General features: G+C 42.6%; 1 protein-coding gene across 1 annotated transcript in view; it reads left to right on the top strand.

Moving 5' to 3' along the window:
- Window positions 1-26,169, top strand: part of cdh8 (cadherin 8) — an 86,916-nt gene that overhangs the window by 55,460 nt on the left and 5,287 nt on the right. The window contains exons 3-8 of the mRNA XM_053419625.1: window positions 1,222-1,341; window positions 7,853-8,020; window positions 8,282-8,469; window positions 14,289-14,542; window positions 23,284-23,420; window positions 25,816-25,937. Coding sequence (XP_053275600.1) covers window positions 1,222-1,341; window positions 7,853-8,020; window positions 8,282-8,469; window positions 14,289-14,542; window positions 23,284-23,420; window positions 25,816-25,937 — 989 coding nt within the window. The remainder of the gene's footprint in view (window positions 1-1,221; window positions 1,342-7,852; window positions 8,021-8,281; window positions 8,470-14,288; window positions 14,543-23,283; window positions 23,421-25,815; window positions 25,938-26,169) is intronic.

The raw sequence follows: 26,169 nt of genomic DNA, 5'->3' as shown, positions 1-26,169 counted from the left end.
TGAATACCTTGTGGCCTTTTACAGGGTTTTCAGGTGCAACAATACACCTGCTGCTGTGCACAGTCACATTCTTTACCTATCGAACACCAGTGGCGGTGGAGATCTTGTAAAAGGATAATTTGGCCATTAGGAGATACGGTTCCGGTTGCTGCTGTGTTATAATAAGTGTGTGCCACATCCATCACTGTCATGTTGATTTGCACACAAGCTAATGTACCCAGCAGAGGTTAGCATTACGAGAGGCTAGATGACTAATCAGCGCTGACATGACTGGTTTGCTCAGTTAGGCCAGACGCCCGTTATAACATATTCCATCTGAAGTCATGTCACATTTGCCACAAGTAATTGACACTTTGACGACAGAACTGTACACACACACCATCGGGAGAAGAATCAAGTGCAAAGGAGGGCACATTACCAGCTCCACATGCCGGGTTTAATATCATGTTGTTCGGCTCAAGAAGACTGAAACGTTAAATGGGTTACTTTTTTTCGTTTGGGTTCAACACTGCAAAAAGTTATTATAGAGAGAGGGGTTGTGTGGTTTGTATTTTGCAGAAGGGGAAAGGAGTAGGATTTTATTTCCATAAGGGAAGGAGAGGGGCAGTGAAAAGATTAGGTTTTATTTCACACAGCCTCCACCTGTGCCAAGCTCATTTACTCACTGACGACGGTAATAAATAATCAGTGGCTCTCGTTTCAAAAATAGAATGGCTGCAATCTTTGGGATGGGCTAGTTGCAATCATTTATCATGGGAAATTGTTGGTTATTGTGAAATGTTTTATCACGTATACATATTGAGTTTAAAATAGTACACAGATTCAAATTCTTTATGCACATTCATATTTTATGATTGAACCAGCTGTACCAGTTCAGCCCTGTTTTATTATTTTGATTATAAGGGGGGGGGGGGGGGGGGATGTTTAAGATTTGTTCCATCAAAGCAAGAGTCTGATGCACAATAGTGCACAAGCGGCAGCTGCATGCTCTCTCCATCATTAGGATTGTTCATACAGCCCCTTGGTTTAAAAAATAAAAGACTGCACATGAAACTCACTGTACACTGCTCTTATTTAGAGCAGCACAACAAAGTATGGCACAGATGAGACTGGACTTTGAACAAATCAAAAGCACATATAGTCTCATCTAAGTCCCCAGCGGAGAATAGATGACTTCCTATGGCGTCACAGTTAATAACTTTGTCTCTCTCTGTTCCACAGGTACCACAGTTACCCGGGTAACAGCCACAGATGCCGACGATCCAGTGTATGGAAACAGCGCTAGACTGGTCTACAGTATATTAGAGGGGCAACCATATTTCTCTGTAGACGCTAATTTGGGTAAGTACAGTGGTTTGGTGTTTTAGACATTTGCACTCAACAATAGAGGGGGCCAATATAATCCTGTATGACTTTTGAAAAAGGAGACACAAAAGGACGACACCTCTGTGGGGCAGACTGTCCAACAGAGCTCTTTGTGCTGTTAGTCATTGTTTGCCTGACAAAGCCTGAAGAAGATCTCTGCGAGATCGAAACTTTGCTTCATTAAATTTAATGAGAGCTATTAATACAGTGTGCGAATGCTTTGTCTGTTTCTAACCAATGGAGAACATAATGTATTACAAAATGTAATCAATGGACGCCACGCCCATAATGGGAAGAAAAGGGAAGAAATTGGCTTTACAGTGAGACAGTGATTAGATCTAAGGATTATTTCAATAGTCTTTTTCTTCCAGACAGGGGCCAAGCCCATTAGGCCAGAACCTTTTAGTATTTAAACATTGTCCTTTTATATTACCTGCCTCGACTGACATAAATGAGCTTACAAGGTCACCTCAGGTCAAGTAGTGGGCTATCAGGGTCTGACCAAGACTCGAGGTAAGTACATCGAAATGACAGTCACGAATAACATTACCTTAGGTGTCTGACTTATTATACGTTGATGTAAATTTGTAGTGTGAGCTCTGACCTCACCTCTGAAGCCTGTTTTTAGCTTTCAGGACCTGGATGTTTGGATTGCAGCTGTGGCCACTCTGAGCAGTGCGGAATGATTAGAACTCCACATTGGAAATGAAACGCATTTAATGAATAAATAAGCATCACGTCCCAATTCATCACCTGGTTAATTATTGCAAGCCCTGCAATACCAGCCGACATATTGCCGCCACAGTGTGTGATTTCAGATAGCATGGTGGTGCTCCAGAATCAGAGGCATCTCTGCCTTTCTGACAAGCAGGTGTGACAACGGCGGCTCTCTGCAAAAAAAGAAACAATGCACCTAATAGGTGTGTGTACCTTTAACACAGAATAGTGGAGCGTAATAAAGGCAGTCGCACAGGTCGTGTGAAAGGGGGCGAGAGGAGGGCTTTGTTTGCCTGTCATCCACCCCAGCCACTTCCTGGCTACTCTGTTGCTGATAATCAATGCGAGCCATCATTCCTTCAAAAATGATGTTGCCTGTGAACATAATCCAGACATCGATTATGTTGCCACCGCGCTCTAACTGGCGAGGTAATTTAGAACTATATAAACATAATTTCCAAGACGCAAGGTTTGATCTACGAGGAAATCAGGTCTGCTTCTTTGGCTCTGAAGTCGGGGGGCTACCTGGTAAACTGTGACATCTAAACACGAGCTGAAACATCAACAAGCCATCGACATCCTGATTACATGAATATACATGAACATTCCGCTGTATGGCTACAGGAAACCGTATCCCGCTGGCACTCACGCTGAACAGTCCTCCTGCTTAAAGGATCTTTTTAAAACAAATTCTTTATAATTCATTAAAATATCATCAATATGCATGGTTCAGATTGTATGAATTTCTAATGGTGTCTGAGTCTTGGCAGCTGAAGAAGGCAGTCCGGACAGTAGATTTCAATGAAAGACAGAGGCTGAGGTGACATCAGCCAGCGAGAGGGTGGCTCCTTAATGTGCCTGTTAGCCGCCTGCAGGTGCTACAAGTTGCACAGACTCCAGCAGGTAGAAATGCAACAGCTTCCCCACCTGCTGGCCCACCTGAGGTAATCTCTCTCTGTTGTGGTGCATTAGGTTTTAAAATGCGTATAAATTTCCGAAAAGACAAAAAAGGGGTTTGTAGTAAAAAGAAGAAAACAAAGCACTTATCAGAAGACCACATGGCAACTATGTTAATGAGTGTAGTTAACTGTTATGTATATGCAGACGCTATTATGTAACCTCCCCACCATTTCAGCGAGCCTGTGGGGGGGACAGCTTTACAAAATGCACGCTAAAAGGGAGCTGACAGTGTTGGTTAGGGCTTGAAAAGTTGTGTAACAACAACAACAGGACTTCAGGTAACTCAGCCCATCTGTTTTTTGAAATGCTTTTAGATTATCGCTGCATGATGCTGCTGTTAAGTCGGGCTCGCAGGCTCGCTCCCCTCTCTACCCCGTTCCTCTACAGCTGCACACTAACTCTGAGTTTCAAAACATAAACAGTACACACACACACACACAGAAAATGTGTGTTACTTGGGGCACTATAGTTAAAACTCAACGTTTGTAGCTTTAAGGAAAATATGAAATAATGCAACAATGTGGTAAGAAAACAGGCAATGAGGCATAAGTGTGTTTTCGTGTCTTAGTGGCAGGCTGTACTTTTAATAAGGCCTCACAGAGATCTTTACCAGGTTTAATCAGACAACAGTTAAGGACACCATGAATGGAAATAATTTCATACAAAGAATATTACACACAGGTTATTAAAATCTGCATGATAGAACCACCTTGGCCTTTATAATGATCTAGTGCGGATAGAGCTGAATGAGGCTCATACGCACATTTAGCCTTTCACAACTGGAAGTACAGGCGGCACATGCTCATGCAGGTGGGCTGAGGAAAGAATATATGCCTCTATCACTGGAATGCATCGAGACAAATACAATGGCTCCTCCATTATGTTTGCCCTGGTTTAACTAGGTCATCTGATCGTCAGTGATATACTCAATATCACCGTGATTCAATAATGGGCTGCACGGTATTCATTATTGAAACTAAGGAATTATAGGACCCATATGAGCTGAGCTTTGCTTCACTGTGTGTTTTCATCACTGGTCGTCCTGAATGCATAAATGGGGCCGGTACTGACACGCTGCTGTGTAACACCACCGGGTTATGAATTCAAAAATAATAATAATTACTTCCTTCTTTCACGAGGCAAACTCCTCAGCAGCGTCATCATGCATAAAGTTATCTCCAAACAGATCCCAGATTGGATCTTTAATTGCTTTTCCAGCTGACTTTTTAACATGTGTCTGTAAGCAATATGATTAAATAATAGTGAAATTACATTAATAAGGAATGAGATGGAAATCGGCTGCTCACAGTTTGGAAAACAGCACACAATAAACAAGCTGGAAGAAAGGCAGTCGTCAAATTTATGTACATAATTAGGATGAGCACTCGGTTCAACACGTGGAATTTGTCGCTCGCCATCGCCTCTGTAGTCGCCGCGAACCTGGAGCATCTGCAGCAGGAGCATGTCGGTGGAAGACGAGCTGAACGGACAGTTTAAGGATTAGCATTCATGCTCTGTGTGTTCGCCGAGCACATGCAGATGGCTCATTCAAGTGAGCCAGATGTTTTAATGAATGTTAATGAAAAATAAAAGGTAAGGGGAAAACAACCATTAGAATGCGTTTGACACTTACAACGCCACATTGGAAAATGAAAAGCATTCGACAAATAAATAAACATCATGGCCCAATTCATCACTTGGTTAATGGCCGGTGAGTAAAAAAATCGAGGCAAATTTCTATGGAAATTAGTGTTTGTCTATCCTCCCTTTTCAGTGATTAGGAATTAATTTGAATAATTAACGATGATCAACAGAGATGAGAGCGCTGCTTCTAGGAGGATAACTGAAGGATGTTGCGCGCGTGTGTGTGTGTGTGTGTGTGTGTGTGTTTGTGTGACTTGTTTTTGTTGTTCATTTTATTTATGGACTCATTTGTTTGTGTGAGTGGAAGGGAGGTAAGCTTACCTCGGTTAAATCAGACCCACGATTAGTATTTACTGCTTCCACTAGTGGCAAAATATAATATGTCGAGTCTAAACATTGCTTCTGCACAGCAGGATTCCTGTGAGCAGAGCAGAAATATGAATAGGAAGGTAGCTCTTTATGTAACTGGGCATTGTTTTGCACTGAATACTCTCTACTTCTGATGCTGTCTCCCACTTTATCCTTCAGACTTTCTTTTTGTGTCCTGTGTACAAATAGAACAATTGAGTGCTGCTAAAAGAGTTTTACCTGCACTGAAATCGAATAAAACCAACATAATCAAATTTTTGAGGAATCTGTATTTGTATTGGTATTTACGGGCAGAAATTTAATATAATATATAAATAATCATGCTTTTTGTTGATCATGAAAAGGGTTTTCTTTTTTTTAAAGCAAATCCTCTTAATATTCTCCCTACCATCAAAAAGGCAGGGGGGGTGGAGAGGTATCAAGTTGGTTTCAATCTGCAACATCACCACTAGTGGCCACTAATCCCTATACACTGGTCCTGTAACATTTACAACAGTGCTCAAAGAATAGGTATTTTACTGTGAGGTGTTCTTTCTCCAAGAGCTGCTTAATTAAACCTCTCTGGGCTTCTGGCATGTAGTTAAAGCACATGCCTTTTAGCCTGTCTATGTCTTGGATAATTAAACTGAAAATAGACCAATGTTCTGGTTGGACGGCTGGAAACAGTCAACCACCATGATAATAGATAATTATTCAGAAATGTATGACATGTGCTAAAAATGTATTTCAGACCAATGACATTCCAATTAGTCCACTACAGAAAAATAAATTATTTTGTTGGTGTCACAGAGTGCAGCTGTAATACAGGGGATGTTCAGATCACTTTTTTAGGAACATCTGTACACTTGTGTATTCATGCAATTATTCAATCTGAAAATCACGTGGCAGCACAATCGTAAAGATTACAGGTCAGAAGCTCTGGTTAAAGTTCAACTTCAACATCAGGACTGGGAATGTTCCAGCCAGACAGGCTGGTTTGAGTATATGTGAAGCTGCTGATCTCCTGGGATTTTCTCACACACAACAGTCCCTAGAGTTTAGTCAGAATGTTGTGAAGATAAAACACAGCCAGTAGGGCAGCAGTTCTGTGGACTGAAACGTCTTGTTGACAGGTCAGAGGCGAATTGCTGGTCGAGCTCAAGCTGACAGAAAGGATCCAGGAACTCAGATAACTACTCTTTATAACTGTGATGAGCAGAGAATCATCATCCAGTTGAGCCTTGGGGTGTGGGAAACTACAAGAGCAGAGCAGACATCTGAGGCTGCAACGGATAGAGTATCACCAACACTGGAAAATCAAAGACTGAAAAACCCAGCCAGGTCTAATGATACTGGTTTTCTGCAGCGGCTTCCGATGGTTGCCTTATGTCAACACTCCATCCACGTGGTGGAAGTGTGTTGGTGTGGGGAGTGTTTTCCTGGCACACTTCGGGCCCTGAACACCTATCAATCATTGCTTAACTGTCACAGCTTCCCTGAATGGCGTAGCTGACCACGGGCATCAATTTATAGCCACAATATATCATCCGAACATGAACACACCTGTGAGTTCGGTGACCTCCCCAGTCACCAGATGTGAATCCATGGAACATATTTTGTGAGGTGATAGAACATAAGATTGGCAGCATGAATAAACAGCTGACAAAAAATGAAAAGTCCATATAATAGTATACCTTCCCCCAAAAAGTACTTATGGATTGTACATTATGTATGTCAATAAATAGCTGTTTTTGGCAACATATAAAACATTAAATATTTACATATTTGTTCACATGCTTCTGGTTCTGGGAGCTCTGGTCTATGGCTGCAATGTGATCAACTCTTATAGGGACTGAAGATAATAACAACATACAATTCTTATGATGGAGGAAATAAATGCCTGGAGCCTGGTGAAACATAAATAAAAAAGCGTGTTGTTTTGGATAAGATACATATTTATAAAAAAATCTGAACACAAAGGTTATTGCTTCTACCTCCTACAATACTGTCCTGCACCGACGTAAGGTCATTATTTTGACTGAAATATCCACCTTCCTTCCTTTTACATTTTTTCGGTTGTCACATCATCAGTGGTGCGTGTGAAAGCAAAACAAAACCTGTAATTGTGCCACATCTCAAAGGAAAAATCTATAGGAAAGGCAGTAACAGACAGCGTCCTATCCGCTCACATGTTTTTCATCATAGCCAAACATATTCTCATTGTCTGAGGCAGCTCAGGACCAAGGCAGGGTGTAATGCCAAAGCCTGGCTTTTATGAGGGGTTTTATATTCATTTGATGATCCTGCAGGCCTCTGTTTCCTGAGTGGATTATCCCTATATGCCGGTGCTGAGCCCTTTTTATATCCAGCGTTGTGGCAGAGTCAATAAGGTCCATTCTGCATACAATATTCAAGATTATACAAGACAGACAGCATAATTCACACTCAATCAGAATACAAATGACTGCAGACAGCGAAACAACGCATTTGAAAACAAACACAGCTGATTCTCAGTGCCGGAACCAGCTCAGTCATGACCACCTTGCTATGCTCACACAGACGGTGCTTCCTCACAGAACGAACCTGCGGAGAATTCTTTATCTCTGCTTGGTATGGAGTCCTTGTTTTGTGAAGTCATGGTCTGAAATAATGCATGTAGTAACCCGGGGAGAAGGTGGGCGTCAAGGTTACTGTATGCCTCGCTTTTTTCTCGTGCGTGCTTGTGCATACTCGCATGTGCATCATTAAAATGATGTGCAGAGTATATCAGTCATGTGTATAATTGCATTAACGTGTAATGAACTGTTCCCACCTCTAGGAACCATAAAGATTGCTCTCCATGAGATGGATCGCGAGATGAGAGAGGAATACCTGGTGGTCATCCAGGCCAAGGACATGGGGGGTCACATGGGGGGCTTGTCGGGAACTACCACAGTCACCATCACGCTAATGGACATCAACGACAATCCACCAAAGTTTTCCAAAAGTAAGTAACTTCAGGACCTCAAACATCCCCAATCCAATTATGAGCATAAACAAATTACTGCTGCTCTAAATGACTCAACCTCTGATTGGTCATTATTGGGAAAAATAAATGTTATTCAGTAAACTTCATCAAACAGGCTCCTCGGAAACTAATTCCTCTAAATGTTGTAATGTCTGATGATGATGCAGTACTGTAATATGCTTTCAGTCTAATTTGATCAACATTTATGGAAACCAAAGAGCTCTGTCTCTTTCTCCCCAGGTCTGTATGAGTTTACGATCCCGGAAAACCTACCGCTAGGAAAGATGGGAGGCAAGGTGAAGGCAAACGATAGGGACATCGGTGAGAACGCCAAGTCAACATACAGCATCATCGAGGGAGACGAGCAAGGCACGTTTGAGATTGTAACGGACGCGCAGACTCAAGAAGGGATTCTCCGATTGAAAAAGGTAAGACCGGGACACTCATTGGGAGGCGGCTCTTCAAGCTCTCTCTTTGTAAGTCACTGACAGACAAGGCCTATGGGTTATAGGGTGCAGGAGCTGCGAGGTGCATTCACCATAGTTTTCCAGAAACGTACTTAAAGAGTCGTTGCAGCTACATCAAGAAGCCACAGCTCATGACTTTAAAATATAAGCAAATATGGTCTACTAATGTGCCTGCTCTCCAAAGGCCCAAACTTCTCTGCCCACATCTTCTGAAGCACTTCTAGTGAAATCCTGTGCCTTAGAATTTGGGAGAAGGCTTCACTTAAAAGCCCACCCCCGCAGTGGCTTGGTCGCTAAAGGAACGTTTGCTTTTTACTGTAAATATTCCTGAAAACCTATTTTTGTCCATTTAAAAAAAATACGACAGAAAAAATTGTCATATTCAATTTAAATTCCCTTGTGACACTATGGAGTTTATTCTAGCTGGACTTCCACTTTGCAGACTTTTAAACAAATCTGACAGATCCCATGTGAAAGATAAGAATTGCAGAGTGGTTGTTTTCGTACAACCCACTCTTATTTTCACATAATGCTCCTGATTAGCTGAAGCTTCCCTAGCTCAAGGCAGACATACATATTGTAAATGCGTTCAGCCCTCATTCTAAATTCTGCTTTGCTGACCCACTCACACACACACACAAACACATAACAGCAGATGGGCCATTCCTATATTTGTTCTGGAGTTTTTTGCTGTGAACAAAACTTCATCAGAGCTGTTGCTAGATAATTGCCTTGCTCAAGGGTACACTGGCATTCGTTGTGCCGATAAAAAACAGACAAAACACATAAACATTTTTTAATCAAGATATTCCCAGGTAAACCCCGTCCTGAGGCAAACATTCCCGTCATGAAGCCTCATTTTTTTGTTTTTACCTCGAGGCAAACACATTAGCACGTAATGACATGATACAATGTGATGTTGGTGAAACAAGTGTTGGAATTAGCAGCGTTGTAATCGTCAGATGAATTTCAAAGTGTGACAGAGGCTATGACACACTGGTTATGCCAGGTCCAGTGGTGGATCTAGAGCATTTTCAAATCAGGGGCCATGAAGGTGCCACAGTTTACGCCAATTACATGTCCACCATGCATGCAGGTGCACATTTCAGTCATTCTTTGTTTACTGTTAGCTCTAAATCTTTGAGCAAATAATTTATTTTTAAAAAATAGTGCATTACTTTATTTTTAAAAAATTATGTATTCGCAAATTGTCATATTTATTGTTACTATTGCTAGTATTGTTAGAAAGTGATGACTGCAGTTTATTAAAAAAAGTTATATATGTATGTCTTGTGTATAAATCTAGAAGCATCCTCTACCTAGTAGAAGCTCTACTAGGTTTGCATTTATTGAATCATACAGATTATTGATGGATGGCAGTCGCATATCTTGAGTCATGGTTGGCTCAGTGTCTGGAGAGAGCAGCTATTGGAACGCCATTGTGTGGTGATGTAAAACGACATTACCCCAAGGACAAGTTGTGTGACTTTGTCAAAGTATGAACAATGAACTGTGTGGGAGGTGGAATGGATAAGAGCGCAGGCAATCTGCCGGGACTGCAGTTCACTGCCACTGAAGAAAACACCAGCGCTGGAAAACAAACTCGACACAAAGTCATAAAACCTCGAGCTGTTGACAAAGCAAATGTCAAACGTGTTAGTCTTTTAGGCAACATCCCCCTTCCATGTCCCGCCGAGAGCCCCCCCATCGCCCCAGTGTCTGCTCTACTTTCTCTCGGTGGCCCTGCGATGATTGCCTACATGGCAGACTAAAGAGAGATGATAATGTTTGCGGAAAGTAACAAGACATTTGCACAGCGAGTGTTTTCACATCCTTCTAAACTGCAGCGTCTCAAGTTTAGACAAATTGAAAGCAGCAGCTCGTTGTGCCTTTCCTCTTTGTTCGGAATCGGCAGCGTTCTTATCCAACAACCAAGGTGACAGAAGAAACGAGCCAGAGCCTCTTTCTCCAACACGCCCCGTCCCTGTTAACAGCTGTACGTGTCTATAAACTGCCATCTGACGCGGAATTCAAATTATTACAAGATCCTTTCCCGGCAAGGTTAAAACATATTGATCTGACGGAGCCTGGAGAGGCGCTAACCGGGGCAGAGATTCTTTGCTGTTTGGGTTTAAGCTTTTTATCTGCCAGCCCCCAGGCCTGTCGAGGGATGTTAGTGGGATGCTGAGCTTTCACCCCTGCAGCCAACACAAAACTTTGAAGTCTCTAAATGGCCTGTGTACATACTGATTTGATGCTAACGCCTGAGAGGGACAGAAGAATGACACAGTGGGGTTGTGTATTTGTGTGTATGTTTGAGGGGGCAGAGGTTAGCATGTGTAAGCATGTCCTTTTGTCGCGGAGTCTAAGTATGTTGTGTCTGTTTAGAGGTCCAACCTCATTCAGTACAGCCTAGTGGTCTCAGGGAAGATACAAGAATGTAAACCGGCTGTGTAACCTTGACTCCAGAAAGACGGCTCTATCACTTTGTCTTTTACACTTTCGAGTCTCTTAACAATCAACAATGCCGCACAACCATGCATACTAATACCAATCAAAGTGACTCTCTCTGGATTACTCATTCAAAGCAGTGTGTGCGTTTATTGAATTAATCATTCGAACGGGTCAAAAATATGACTTGCATTCAGATTCCACGGCGAGGATAACACACAGCGTTCGGGCGCCTGCTGTAGATGCTTCATTTGGTTTTCTAATTGATATTGAGAATTATTTTTAATCAAACTTAACTGGGCCCATCAAAGAAGCTGTTTGCCAAAGTGTTTCCCTCAAAGCATTTAAGTGGATTTGGTATTATTAAATATGCCAGTAACAGTGAGTCCCCCCCCCCCCCCCCTCCCCTGTCAGCTCTCTGTTAGGACACTGGAAACAAATATAATGAGTTGTTTCTGCATGCTGTCAAGTCGGAACAACAGTGGAGGATTTTGACAAGTGAAACGCAGAGCAATGTGAGGCTGTGTTCCCACATGAATTAAATGTGGAGATCATTCCAATCTTTTACCATAAGTGCAAGCTACTAATGAAGAAAGGAAGGAGGAGGAGAAGGAACAAAAAGGTTGGACAGACAGGAGGAAGGTAGGAAGGAAAGACGGTTGGACAGACAGGAGAAAGGAAAGAAGGAAGGAAGGAAGGAAGGAACTATGAATGCACAGGAGGAAGAAAGAAAGGAAGAAAGAAAAAGATAGCAAATTGCTTATACATTTTATTCATTAATAGGGAGTTAGTTGTCTCGGTTTTCCAGCAACTCACTTCTACAGCCTCTTACTCTCCGCCACCCTCTGAATTGAGGTGTAATCCATTGGCTCGAGGTCCGGCCACACTCTGTACTTTCTCAGCACAGACGGCACAGCGCAATCAGAGAAAGAGAGAGAGAGAGAGAGAGCGAGGAGAGGAAGGATTGGAAGGCGGGTTGGGTGTCAGGAGTGAGCAGGAGGGGGAGGAGGAGATGAAGGGGGGAGGTTAATAATGAAAGTGTTCCCAATAGCTTCTCGGAGCGTGGAGGAGTGGGGCTTGGAGAGGCTTCAGGGGCTTAGGTCCGTCTACTCGTGTCCTGATGCCAGGAGTGTGGGAGTGTGCAAGTCAGAGCCCTGGGTCGTCTCTCCAGCTCCCGCCCCCTCCGGCTGCCGATACGGTCCTACAGCCGGACCCCGGACGCCCCTCCACCCACCCGCCCCGGCTGGTCCCAGAGCTCTCAGCGCTGGACCTCTGGGACAACTCCTCCTGCTCTGGCCCTCTTTGACTAACTCAATACATTTCTTGTTCTGTTCATCTCCCTCCTCTTAGTCCTTTCTCTTTCCCCGAGCCAGCTCCCCATCCACTCAAGCGGCAAGGCCCACTTTTGATTTCCCTATAAATCCTGGTTATGGAGTGTGGAAGTGACTGTGATCCCATTATTCTTGTAGTATGAGAGCGACCAGAGGTGATACAGAATGAAATTGTGACAGTCTGGGGCGTCCTCGGAGATGCCAAGAGAGTAAAATTGTGGCTCTCCTTTCTCTTAAATATTAATGACGAGCCATCTTTAAAAGGAAATACGAGTGTATAGCGAGTGAAAACAGGGATTAAACAGATCTGTCAGTCACACAGCCACATGCACGGCACCAAATGTTTTTACTCCTCTTTGGGGGAAATTACACCTTCTTTTTATCGTCTTGAATAAGTACCTGTTCTCATTTATTTTATGCGGGCTGGTTGTGATAGCAGTGTGAAAGCTCTGATAATCTGCTGTCACTGAGAGCATTAGCAGGGAGATTTGTGTTCTTTCATGCCGATAAAGGCTGGAAAATATTTTCAGGGTGCGCGGCTCTGACGATTACAATTATCATGATCAATTGACTAAAAAATCACAATGATGATCAAATAATTTCTGTTTGACGTGACGTGATCACAGTCTTTCACAAACTCCGTCTCCTAAGATGAAAACCCAGTGTGTTTCCTTTTACAGTCTTTAAACTATTAGCTTGGCAGGATTTTTGAAAGATAATAATTTGGTACCACGTAAAGTCTTATTTAGTTGTAAAAACTACTCCGTTAGCTGTTTCATAAAAAAAAGTATATAGAAGCATTTTCAGAAACAATACCAGACGTACAGTGTAGTCCCAAAGCATTGTCTTACTGTGATCTTACAATCTATCACCTATCATCTGCTGACAAATAGGTCTGTGGTGGCAACTGTCAATATGTTGGGGCCTCCGAGAAAAGGAAACCCTCACCCTGTTCTGTACTTTCAAAAAAAAGTTATTAAGTGTAAAGCTTTTTGGCCCTGTGGACCTTCATCAGGTAAACCAAAGGTGGACTGAAACGCTGGACACTTAATAACGTTTTTTTGCAAGAACAGGACAGTGTGCAGGTTTCCTCTTCTCTCACCACCATGTTCTTTGACTCCCACGCACCTGTCCACTGTGTGTTTGATGGTGTGCATCGGCCTTGTTGTTTCGGGGCCTCCGATGTAGACAGCAGGTATCCAGGCCGAGACTCTGTTTGTTCCGTACACTGTTTACCGTCCAACAACGTTGTATCAAACGTCTCTCTACACAAACAACAAACAGCGATAGTCTTTGTTGGTGTTTTGGGTCCAGGTCCCATTTTGGCTTGTTACTATATCAAAAAGCCAGTAGTAGTTGTGTCCCAGTCCACACAGTCTAATTACCTGCGAGCAACCAAAGCCTGATCAAACGTGATTGGTCAAACTAAAACAGTAACCCAACGGCTTCCGGGCCAGAAACGTTTTTGTCATTATCCTCCAGACTTTGCATATTCACACAAAGAAACTGTTTATAGAAATGAATAATCTCATAACTTTTCCCACTTTATTTATGTTGGTTATATAATGGTGGACCAGCCTGAGAATCTTTTCCATCAAAGCAGAAAGAGACCAAGATCCTTCCCTACCTGTGGCCCCATAGAGAGGGTCAAACTTCAAAATAACCAGATCTTACTTGAATGAAACTTGAAAGTGTCTTTCCTTACATCCTTCCTGTCTGGTGATCACCCAGATCTCTCAAATAGCTAGGGAAGATCACAGGATTTCTTCTTCTTTCTTCCTTTTGTCGTCTCTCAAGCTGATTTAAGGTTATTATGGTGACAGGATCCGCTAAAATGTCATGAAAATGTTGTGTAAAATCTGTGGAGTGACCCTGTAATCTATAACAAAGCATCATAGTTTATGAGCTGCTCATGTGTTTGATCTGTACATACTGACGATCTTCTCGGAATATTACATGTGTGTGATGTGTCGTTCCTGTGTTTGTCCCCACACGCAGCCTTTAGACTACGAGACCAAGAGGGCGTACACACTCCGAGTGGAGGCCGGCAACATGCAGACAGAGCCCAGCAGCGGCAGCAGCGGCCCCTTCAAAGACACCGCGACGGTGAAGATCGTGGTGGAAGACTCCGACGAGCCTCCAGTCTTCTCCAAACCAATATACCTACTGGAGGTGAATGAGAATGCCCCCATCAACACGGTCATAGGCACAGTGACCGCCAGGGACCCGGACGGCCCGGGGAGCCTCGTCAGGTATGAACGCTGTGTGAACGTCATTACCCGCGAGGCTTCTGAGAAACACTCCACTCTCCTCATTAACCATTTGCTATTCATTGACCAGAGCAATGCAGAACTTGAGATGGGGAAAGAAGCTCTTTAGTGTAACTCTAAGAAGTGATGGAGAGAATAGGTTAACAAATTAGTCTTTTCAGTCTATAATGAGTTGTTATAATAAAAGGTTCGACACTGAGGCATGCAATTAAATCCCTTCGTGCCCACCCGTGACCTTTGGAGACTGTGCTTTGTGTCTTTGGCAGTGAGGAAGTGACTCCATGAGTGCTCTTATTTCCACAGATGTACAAAAGGGAGGGGAAAAAAAGACAAAAGATTATGAGTTGAAGGCAGCACAACTTTCTCCTGCACTGTGTCACCGGCCCTGCTGTTTTCTCCTCTTGTGTGACTCATTCTCGGAAATACCACAAGGGCACCTTGAGGATAGGTTATACAGGCAATTTCTCTCCCTCCATCTTGGCATTTCATTAATTCTCCAGCGACTTGCTGACCGCATTCCCGGGACAACACTCAACAGGTTGTGTGTAATTGCATGGCGAGCAGAGAGCGGGCCGGGTTTCACAGATTGGCCGATGCTGTAGAGCAGGGCTGGTTCGCTTTACGCTATTTTTCTTTTTTTTAAATTTCTTTTTCTGGTGGCATCCTCATGTTTAGTGATGAGATTGCCAGGAGGAATTCAGCCCCGAGGTTGCACAATGTCCCGCCCCCATTAAAGAGAGAAATGTTTCATCTATTTCACATATGACATCTTCTGCCCCCTCTCTATTCTTATATCATGTCCCCGCGCTCCCGTGTTTGTCGATGCAAGTGTTTTAGAGACAAAGCGAACGTAACCACTTTTAGAAAATAACTTTTGTTAACTCCAAGTGCATCATTAAATTTGATCATCTCAAAATAGCATGTATTCTTCTGAATGTGCAGTATTAGCTGTTATGTTTGTGTTCGTTCTTGTTATCCTCCTTCAGTGCATCATTATTGACAAAAAAATGCGACTAAATAATGAATGAGTGTGAATACAGACGGCAGCCTCCTGCTGACATGTTCTCCGCACACACTCTCTGCTAGGAAACTGTCCAGATATCAACATCCTGCCATATCCTGGCACTTGTTAAATGTTCTGAGCTTGTTACAGAGCAAACTGAGTCATAGGTGGTTCAATGCACCAAGTTATTTTTCTTTTTGTGACAGTCTTATTCTCTCCATTCCTTTTATTACAATTTTTTCCTGAGGTCATTCACTTAACACTCAGTGTTCATTATGCTTTTAATCACCAATTTTATAATTTTTTTGGAGGGGTTGTTATTTTCAGAATGAATTGGAGCTCAGGGGCTTTGCGCGACTGTCAGGCCCTGAATGAATTCACTGCAGAAACAGAATAGAGACTTTTTTTCTAAATGTGCTAAAGAGCTGTTGCGTTTTTTTTAAATGAAGCTGCATTCTCAAACTTTCAATTGCATTCTCCAAGAGAAAGACAATGAATGAAAAGAAGTAACTAATAGAATGTTGCTTTAGCAAACTGCCAGCTCCAGTGAAAACTGCTGATCGTCAGACAAAATAACTGCCTAGAGATAACACACACAACCAGACTTGTACTTGCCAGTTTGTATATTGTCACAACAAATTGTTTTATCTTTGTGATTTTCTCTTTTTATTTTTACCAGACCCTCAATCCCCCCCCCCTTGCTAATCTTCAAAATGAGCGTGATCTATCACAGATGTCAAGTGTGTTCTTTGTGGGGGGATGAGATGAAACAAACTATTGTCATGAAGGGCTTAATATGATGCATCACCCTCACCAAAAGACTGTTTGATTTTTACTTGGGGCCGGGCTTTAACTCTGAGCTCTCGGGTGATAAAATGATTACAGTCTGGAAGATTTTAATCCTGCACATATACTGGCCAGCAGAAGGCTGCAGCCTCAATAAGGCCTCTTACAAGCACACAAGAATGTAGTAAATAATGGAGAATCTAGTTTAAACTCTGCCAGTCAATAAACCAAATATTTATACTTTACAAACTTAGTTTGTTGAACACACAGGGAACTAACAATTAAATGCATTATTGAACAATCTTGTTTTGTTTTTTTTGAGTATTCTATGAATAATTTGTTCTATAAACCATCAAAAAATTGTGAAACTCACAATTTCCCCAGAGTGAAAGTTGTTTTCATTTGTTCGACCTGACGCACTGTTCAACGACACTTTTTTTAACTTAAAAAGAAAAGTCCAGTATGGCTAGAAAAAATTATTTTCAAATGAAGTAAGCTTGATATTGCTACAGTTGGACTTAGGTAAGAATTCTTTAGCTGAGGCAACACAGTTTTTTATTTTCTTTCAAGCTAAAAATGTTTTATTTAAAATTCAGTCAACCACCAATATGTGATACATATTGTACAAAAAATTAAAAGCTTGTCAAATCTTCCAACTGGAGAAGCTGCAAATACATTTTTATTCAAAATTATAGGAAAGAATTACAGGATTTTGTAATCATTTGGAAATGTTTGTTTTGTGCTTTTAGATGACCATCTTATTGCTGCTGCTCTAAATACATAAACACTGCTGTACTATTGAAAATAAACCTTCTGGCTGTGAAACTGTTAACTTCATCAGTGATAGGCCTTTATATATTTTTTAAAGGTTTGTCAAGGAAACAGCAGTAGCAGCACATGCAGGCTGCTGGTCTTTACACTTGTAGTAGGTGAAAATTAAACTAATCATCCGGCAATTGTCGTCTTCCCTCCCTTCTGTCCTTTTTCTCAGCTTTTTTTTCCTTCTCTCTTTTATCTTCTACTTGGTGCTTAAAAAATTGGAGGGAGAAGGGCCTGCCATAAAGCAAGCTGCAGAATAGATCGAAAGTGAAGGAGTGGTGGCAGTAATAGCAGCATCACTGTGAGCTGATCACCATCTGGACAAGCTCTCAAGTTGGGCGCTCTGATTAGAATCGCTCTCCCATCTCAATCAGCCCCTCCAGCCGGACCAGACCAAACCAGTCTGAGTTGAAAAAACCACTCGGGGCGAATGCTCTGGTGGGCTCCCGTGTCCTCTGCACTCTGGAGACAAACAGCCCCTTAGCTGTACTTAATGCATCCAACCAACAACATTTCAGGTGCACTCCATGAATTACTCCGTCAGTATTGCTTCTCTCTGGAGCCTGTGCTCTGTCGTTTTCTACCTGACTGATCACAAATAAAAAGCAATGTGACATCTGGCAGTCACTGGAGCTGTCTGGCACGAACAGGCTGGATTTCATGGAATAGCTGCGGCTCTATTCTTTATTCCAAAATATTGATAATTTGACAAGCAGTGCCAGAATTAAATTTTTTTTTGTGTTTACGGCTTTGTTTTTGTTCTCTTTCCTTCTTCGTTTCTTTTTTATTGTTTGGATCTGTGGGGATGTAATAGAATTCTGTAAAGCTTGTTTCTTTCTGCAAGGCTTTCTCATGTTGTTTTAGCACAGCTGACAGCTAACATACTGCACATGGTAATACAAGCACTCATGTAAAAGCGATGGCTTTGGGATGAATGGAAATTTAATGTCAGGGAGGCACGGGGGCCCATATTCCGCCGTGCAGATTTTTGTCTTTTGATAATCTTATTGTTACTTCGAACTCTCAAGGAAAATCCCCGCCCTGATAAAAAAAGGCCTGAGATTCAACTTGAATAAAAAGTATCTTTAAACCACCACTGGTCAGCATTCAGGGGACGGCAAAAATTAGTTCTACATCAGTGATGCTCCCAGAGGAATCACTGACCTAATAACAAGTAGCAATGTCACACAGGCATTTTGTTCTCTGTGTAAAAAAACCCCCACTTGTTCTTGAGCTTTTCACCTCTTCTTTCCCGAGCTTGCACAGGCACTCAGTCATTCAGACGCACACATTTAACTGTAACGGACACAAAACCCAGCACCCGCTGTCACACACATGCGGAACGACTGCAACAGCAGTTCAATCAATGGTTCGTACTTTGGAGCCTGAGCAATACATTTGGTTGATATTGTGCAATGTTTAAATATGAAAGCACATATGATAGACACAAATACAAATGTACGAAAAACGTTTATTTTATATTTATTTTAGAATTTCACCACCAGAGAGCACTACTGACTTTATTTTTTCCGCATTTTTCCACAATTTTAAATGTAATGTTTAAAGGAAGAAAAAGGAAAAAATTATATTTTTTCACTAATGGAAATAGAAATTTACAAGCCGTGAAACACACCTCTAATCAATTTAATACGCTCAGGAGTTTTGTTAATCTGCTTCCACTGAATCTACTCATTAGCTGAGGGGGCTGCGAGGGTAAAAGGGTTTTCAAAAATCATTTTTAAAAACTCTCTACATGCCTAACATCAACCAATTTTTATTTTGTATACTATTCGATTTTTTGTGGAACCTATTTGATGCACAAATGTGACGTAGATGACTTGAACTGAAAGGATCGTGGATTTTTGTTGGTAATTGTCGGTAAAAAGGGCCTTAAAAATGATATCTGATATAAAATGTTGGTCATTGAAATTATTAGTAATAAGTGAATATTCTATATATACTATATCTCAGCATCCCCAACTCTGACTGACTTACAGCATCCCTAGTGTGTACTATACAATCCAAGTTTTTTAATCAACTCTTGTCTGCTACTGATACACAACCTCCTAAAATATGAGTTCATTTAAATTTGTATTAAACAAACATCTTTTGTTGTTTAGATGTTTTCCCGTAACTATCAGCTTCTGGTGTGATCGGCAGCCTCTTGATCATACTTACCTTGTGTATCTGTCCGTTGTTGAACTTGCTGTCTTAGTCTAGTTTTTCTGCTTTTCGATCGTCTGCCCTCGTACTGATAGGTTTCACCCATGTCCAATTACATCTGTCTCCCTTGTGTATCTGGTCTCTCTGCTCCTGGTCCTTTTTTGTCAGTTCTTCTCCTCAGTTTGACCTCATGCTTCTGTTTAGCTCCCTGTTCTTTCGTCTTTTAAGGTTTGGATTTTCTGTCATCCTGTCTACCTGTTGACCAGAACAACTGTAAACCTGAGAATATTTAGTTTTTCTTCATGGGATCTATAAGCCTTTGTCCTGGATCCATTTTGGGTCCTAAAGTCCGAAACGTAGAGCAACATCAAAGGCTGAGAAATAAACAATTTAGTGATCGTGTAACAGTGTTGCATCAGGTCAGTCTCTACCTCTCTCTTGCAGTGATACTGGCTCTTACTCAGCAGAACCTTCCTCCTCACACACGTCTCTCAGCCTGGGCCTGGGCGAGCGGCTCAGCGGGCGCGTTGACGCTCGTCTGAATCTGAGTCGTTTTCATTGTTTTGATCCCGGTAGCTGCTCCAGCTGTACTCGCTTCAATGTCACTTACCTCACTCAGGTTGTCAGACGATGTCAGAACCGCAATTTCTGAAACTTTTGTGAGCGCAGACAGCCCGAAAGATCCAAACAAAATACATGTCCCATGATGCATTTAACCTGAATCGTAGGGAACTGTAATGCATTTCATTTGCTCATGTGGTTTTAACAGAAAAACATGAAGGGTTATTAATGCAAATATTGTATCTTATGTTTCTGGAAACTCATATTGACACTGGCCTCTAATTCGGCAGTTTCTTACTAAACATGATACCAGTCATCCAATGAGGTTTATAAATTTATAAAGTTACCTTTGTTTTTTATACCTTGAATACAGATCATACAGCTGGAGTTTAAACTGATGCTAAACGTGTTAGCAATCACACTCGTGCCTCCTTTAAGCAAATTAGAAGCCGTTGTCTCTTCCTGATATTAATCAATCTGACCAGATATAAGCATGTCTGTTAATTCAGGGTTTCCTTGGTAGTGCTTATGGTTATGGATTGTCACTGTGTCGTTGTGCTCATGATTGGTTCATCATGTGATCATTTAAAATTGTATTTAATTATAATTAAAAAAATCAACCAATGTTTTCCTCTGCGTTTGGCCATCTGGTCAACAAGCAACCAGCGTTTTAAGTGAGGAAAACAAAGATATCTGTGTACATGTTGAATGGAGTCATCATACAAGCTCACTGTTGCTTTGTGTGATAAGCATGTGCCAGAAGCAACAGCAATGGCGGCTATAACTTCTATAACTACATCTTTTTTGGGGGCTTTTGGATTATATCTTGAGAGAGCCAGCGGCGAAAGGGTGGCAGAGAGAGTTGGGGACAACATGCAGCACCGGGCCGCCGGTCGGAATCGAAACTGGGCCGCTGCACCGGCGTGTAGCCTCATTGGGGCGGCAGCTCACGCCCCATAACTTCTGGTGTTTGATGGATTGTGTGAGAAAGTGGAGAAAACCTCTCAATACCCAATGTGATGAGAAAACCTTCGATAGCCACCAAAGAGCACCAATACTCCAACAGAGAAGATTTCCTGGTCACGGTTTGAGTGACAAGTCATCTGTGTCAAAGGCAGTGCTCAGACACCACATCAATGCAATGTCACATAGAATCATAAATGAAAGAATAAAAACAGAAGAGCAATCTCCCTGATTACAGCCTATACTTTAGTTTTTTTTATGCACGGAAGACTTTATGTCACACTGACGCACTCTGGGCAGCATATTATGTTTGTTATTTATGGAGGCAGACTGTTCCTAGATGCCAGTTGCATCAGAGGTACTCTGCTGTGAAATATTTGGCACAAACAGAGTCTACGTGATGTTTAACTGTTAGACTCGAGGTCAGTCCAATGCCGTTTAAAGGCTCGTGAAAAGTACAGACACGCACACACACGGACACACGCACGCATTTGCACACATCACACTCAGGAAACGCTGTGCACGTACACAGTGCTGGATATCATTTTTTTTTTATTTGCTTTTAATTCTTTTCACATCGCGTTGTCAGTTTGAGTGACAGGTGGCAGAACATTTCAGGGTCTGTCTCCCGCTTCCACGTGAGGCTGTCAGAGTCTGACTGGGATCCACTCTGTCTGCAGGAGAGAGGCTGCTCCCAGGTGGTTTGCTGCTGTCTGCCTGTCTTGAAAGTGCTCTGCGTCTGCAGGGCAGGAGAGAAAGAGAAAGGAGGGGGGGGAGGGTCCTCGTGGACCTCTCCCAGCCCGGCGTCTAGAGGATTTTACACCATTTCATCTCAAAAATGGAAATGTCACGGCTCGGTACATCTCCCCAACAATTGGAATCTGGGCCAGCGGTTTATTTATTTCATTCCCCACCAAGCAGCACTCGCCTTCCTATCAATTGTTGTTGTTGTGACTTTGTCTTTTTCTGTTGCTCTTTCTCTATTCTCCCTCTTCACCTCTCTGTATGGCTTTCCGTCCTCCCTGTCTCTCTCTTCTTTCTCTAATATAAATACTCCAGGGCGTCTGCCAACAGGTCGGCACTGATAGGGATGAGCGGTTCCACTGCGAGTTGGTGCGCGACCCAGAGTTAGGAGGGAAGGGAGACAGGGTGAGCAGGGCGCCTGGTGGCTGAGGGATGTCTGCGTGCGGGGAGCAGGGTCTGGTCTGACAAAAAAAGAAGGAATAAAATGGATGGGGTGATTGAATTGGGTAGAAGCCTGAGACCCAGCTGGACGGAGAAGAAAAAAGAAAAGTTTCTGTTAGTGAGTAAGAGGGGGAGAGATTGTGAGGGAGGATGTGAAAGCGAGCCAGACCGAGCGCGATGGAGAGAGAGAGGAACAGGGACAGTTTGTCCTGGAGGTACGGAAACACTCGTGCGCCACACGGGTGTAATTAGCTCACGTGAATCACAGCGTCCTTGTGTTTTGGTCGAGTAGGATGTTTGTGACAGCCGCACATAAAGGCTAATGAAATGTGTGAAACCAAAGGTGACCCGTAATGACAGATTTCTTTTTTTAGTCCGTTTTTGTGTGGGCTCGTCCCAAGAATTGGCGCTGCGCGTGCTGCAACATGAAAGAGCGATTTCACAGCTTCGAGTTGCATCGGAAAATTCCCTTTTATGTGCATTCCAATTTCATGCCCGCTGCTGGAGTTTCTTACAGGGTAGTTTTATGTCTTGCCACCATATTTTCAAGACCGTACAAGTCTCCAAAAACATGTAATAAAAAAGAATCCGTGTGTCACAGGCAGGGTCGCACAGAAATAGAATCAAGAGAAGATGTATTTTTTTTTTTTATTTGACTTTGAAACTGTTTTAATCATTTCAAACATGAGCTGCCTTATTGACAAGTACATATAAAATGCAAAAAGATAACAATAATTTTGTCTCCTGTTATGCAAGGTCACACATGACAGTCACTGAATCATTTCCATTACATTCACCCGCACGCACACACACAGGCACATGAACACACACACACACATACACACCCATTCCACACAATGCTGTCCTAACTCATTAATGCAAAGCCTCTGGGAGCCATTGAGTGTTGACAGAGCCCAAACAGGGTTAACAACACCCCATCTCTCACCCTGACATGACATGTTCGAGTGGTCTTTTTTTTTGCAGGAAGGGGACGTCAATATGATTGAGACGGGGGGAGGGGGGGGGGCTTCTTGGACCTAATCGGGCTCTAATGCCCCCTGCTGCTCATGTGAAGCCTGTTGTTCCTCAGATGATAATCATTGATTTCCCACTCTTTAAATCTGCACTAATCTATAGGTTCTTCCTGATGGATGTGGGCCTGTTAGCCCCCGAGGGTCCGACTAAAGATGCTTCGCGGGAACGAGTTTTGGCTCAAATTTCAGTTGATCTGTTGTCTTTGCAGATACTTCATCGATCGGCACACGGACCTGGAGCGCCAGTTTAACATCAACGTGGACGACGGGAAGATCACGCTGGCCAAGCCGCTGGACCGAGAGACAGACATGTGGCACAACATCACAGTAACCGCCACAGAAGTCAGTAAGTAACCTCAGACTAAAGCTGCTCTCCCACCCTGCTGCGCACATGGTTCCTCATGAATTGTAATGTCCTATTTTGGAAATCAGCGCGCGGCCGACATTCGTTGGCACGCATGTTTTAAAAAATCGAGAGCTGCAGGAGGAAACGGAGCGATATCCTCTTCCTCTGAGCTACTCCGTGGTTTGGCTCAGTCAAAGGAATCACTGACCTGCTGCACACAATCCTCTGTTGAGTGCGGCGCTTTGTAAACCAGCCCCCTTTTTAATCGCTCCAAGAGTGTGGCACAAACAATTAGCATTTGAGTCCACGGAGGCATTAAATACGTTAATTTGCTGAGTTTTGATTGAATTAAACAGCTCAGTAGTCAATTTGTGGAAGTGCAAGAACATTAAGACGTATCAAATAAACAGCTTTAAAGACATGCTCCGGAGTGGATTGCCCCAATGCCAGCATCCATTACAGATTAAAGAACATCTGCGAACCCGCAAAACTCACTGACTACGTAGAAAATCTTGCCGGCAGAGCCCCAGCCACCACATACAACCGCTCAGACCATATGTAAGGCTTTATTTGCATACAGATTGTTTCGGGGGGGCTGTATGTCGTGATAAAGCTTAATGTACCCCTTAAGGCTACTGGAATAGGAATTTACACAGCTTGTAACTTCTCTTGCCACTGTCCTTTTCCGCTCTATCTCTCTCTCTCCTTATCTCTCTGTCTCATCCTATATCAATGCCTTTCCTTCCTTAATCGTAGGAAACACAGATTAATTGTCAGCACAAATGGACGCCCAAACAGTATTTGTTGGCCGTGCAGCGCAGACAAATCCCGCCATCGTAGCTGCCCGTTGGAGGAATTGAACGCGTCTCGTTTGATAAGCCGGATGCCTCGTCATGTCTTGCACCCGTACATTTAAAATGCGTTTCCATGCCTCCTGGCAAAGTAACTGTGGCTGGAGATAGTGGCGTCTCCGGGAACACCTAATAGGAATTTGCCAAAATAAATATGGCAGTTTTGCTTTTCTTCCCAAGCGGGGAGGGGAAGCCGGTGTCTTCTCTGGCGTGAAGAGGAATAGATGTGTTCCCCAGCTCTGTCCCGATGCCATTTGCCACCCAAACGGGGGATGCGTTCTGCCGCCTCGCATCAGTTGACATCTGACTAATCAGATTCTATTCCCTGTCTGCTGCTGCTGGGGGAAAAGTCACTTTTGCAGAGGGTTGGACTCGGTCTCGCGCTCTCCCTCTGCCCTAATCCATCCACGCTGTCTATCAGACTGTCAATTTCCACTCCCCTCACTGCTTACCTCTTCTTCAACCCGTCGCCAGGTCCGCTGGAGGTCTTCTGTTTCCCGGGACATCTTGTCTGCCTGTGTTGTTTTTATTCAAATGGAGAAAAATAGAACATGACTATTTGCTTGTAAGAGAAATACAGTTATATGGCATTGTCAAGCAGATACACTGGCATCCATTTGCTCTTCTCTTCTCCCTCCGCTTTTATTTTAGGATATCTTAGATAAATATGAGGCCTTCAAACAACTTTTCAATTGATTATAGGAAATTGTTTTTTATGATGACCATATTAACACTGTTTAGTTTTCAAACCAGTTTTAAACCCTATGGCCATTCAGATTAATTTGATTAAATATCGCCTGTTTTCCATCTGAGAGCCTCCCTCCTTAGGAGATCATAGGTTTATGTCCAGAACATCAAAACAATGTGTTTACGGTCATCACATGTCATATAAAGTCTTATAATGTGTCTGCATGGCCCTACATAAAACCTTACCAGCGTAGTGACTCAGCCTTGTTGTGTCCACATTAATTGATAATTGCTTTAAAAGTTGGCATCTGGCACCTCTGATTAATAAATACAGCAGTTTATGTGGACTCTCGAAAGGGACTGTCAATTACCCCCGATGAATAATTCCAATCAACTAATCTAATCTAACTAAATAGCCTTTTATTGTCTTTTTTAAACTTCAGTTACCAATGACTCATTCATATGCATGTTTTAACCCTCATGTTTTAAACATCGCAGTGTACAGGGGATTTTCAAAAGGCACTTTGAATGGATTTTTTTTTCTCTCTCTCCCTCCTCTTCTTTTCGGTTGACTCGGATCCTGTTTTGCATCGCTGATACCAGCTGAAACGTAGATTGATGTGGCTTATCATCTGTCCTCCCATCAGCTCAGGAAATGAAGGGAGAAATAAAGATGGAAAATAAAGGAAATTAAAACTAGGTCACAGAGTTTACCTGGGAGTTCGTGTGTAACCTTGTTTTTATTTGTATACTTTTCTCCCAGTTATATGTTTTGCTCACTGTCTTTTTATCTTTGTCTTTTTTGCCTCATCTATCTATCTATCTATCTATCTATCTATCTATCTATCTATCTATAGGAAATCACAGTCAGATATCAAGGGCAATTGTTGCCATCAGAGTTATGGACATAAACGACAATGCCCCTGAATTTGCCACTGAATACGAGGCCTTTCTGTGTGAAAATGGAAAACCCGGACAGGTAAGTGATCTATCACTCTCCTCTGCTCTCTCTCTCTTCCTTTCTTTTGCTCTCTTTCCTCCCCTCTAATGATTGGCCACAGTGAATTATAGCCTATTTATTTCACTGGGAAACTACAGAGGTGGGAGTGCGGTCCTGTTTCCCTGCAACAGTCCTCCCCTGACACAGTGTGCGCAGAGCAAAGGGGGAATGAGAGCAGTCAGGATTGATCAGAGTGGATCATAATTCAAGA

This window comes from Pleuronectes platessa, chromosome 1, assembly GCF_947347685.1.
Source record: "Pleuronectes platessa chromosome 1, fPlePla1.1, whole genome shotgun sequence".
Taxonomy (NCBI): Eukaryota; Metazoa; Chordata; class Actinopteri; order Pleuronectiformes; family Pleuronectidae; genus Pleuronectes; species Pleuronectes platessa.
This window is presented reverse-complemented; position numbering and strand designations above follow the sequence as displayed.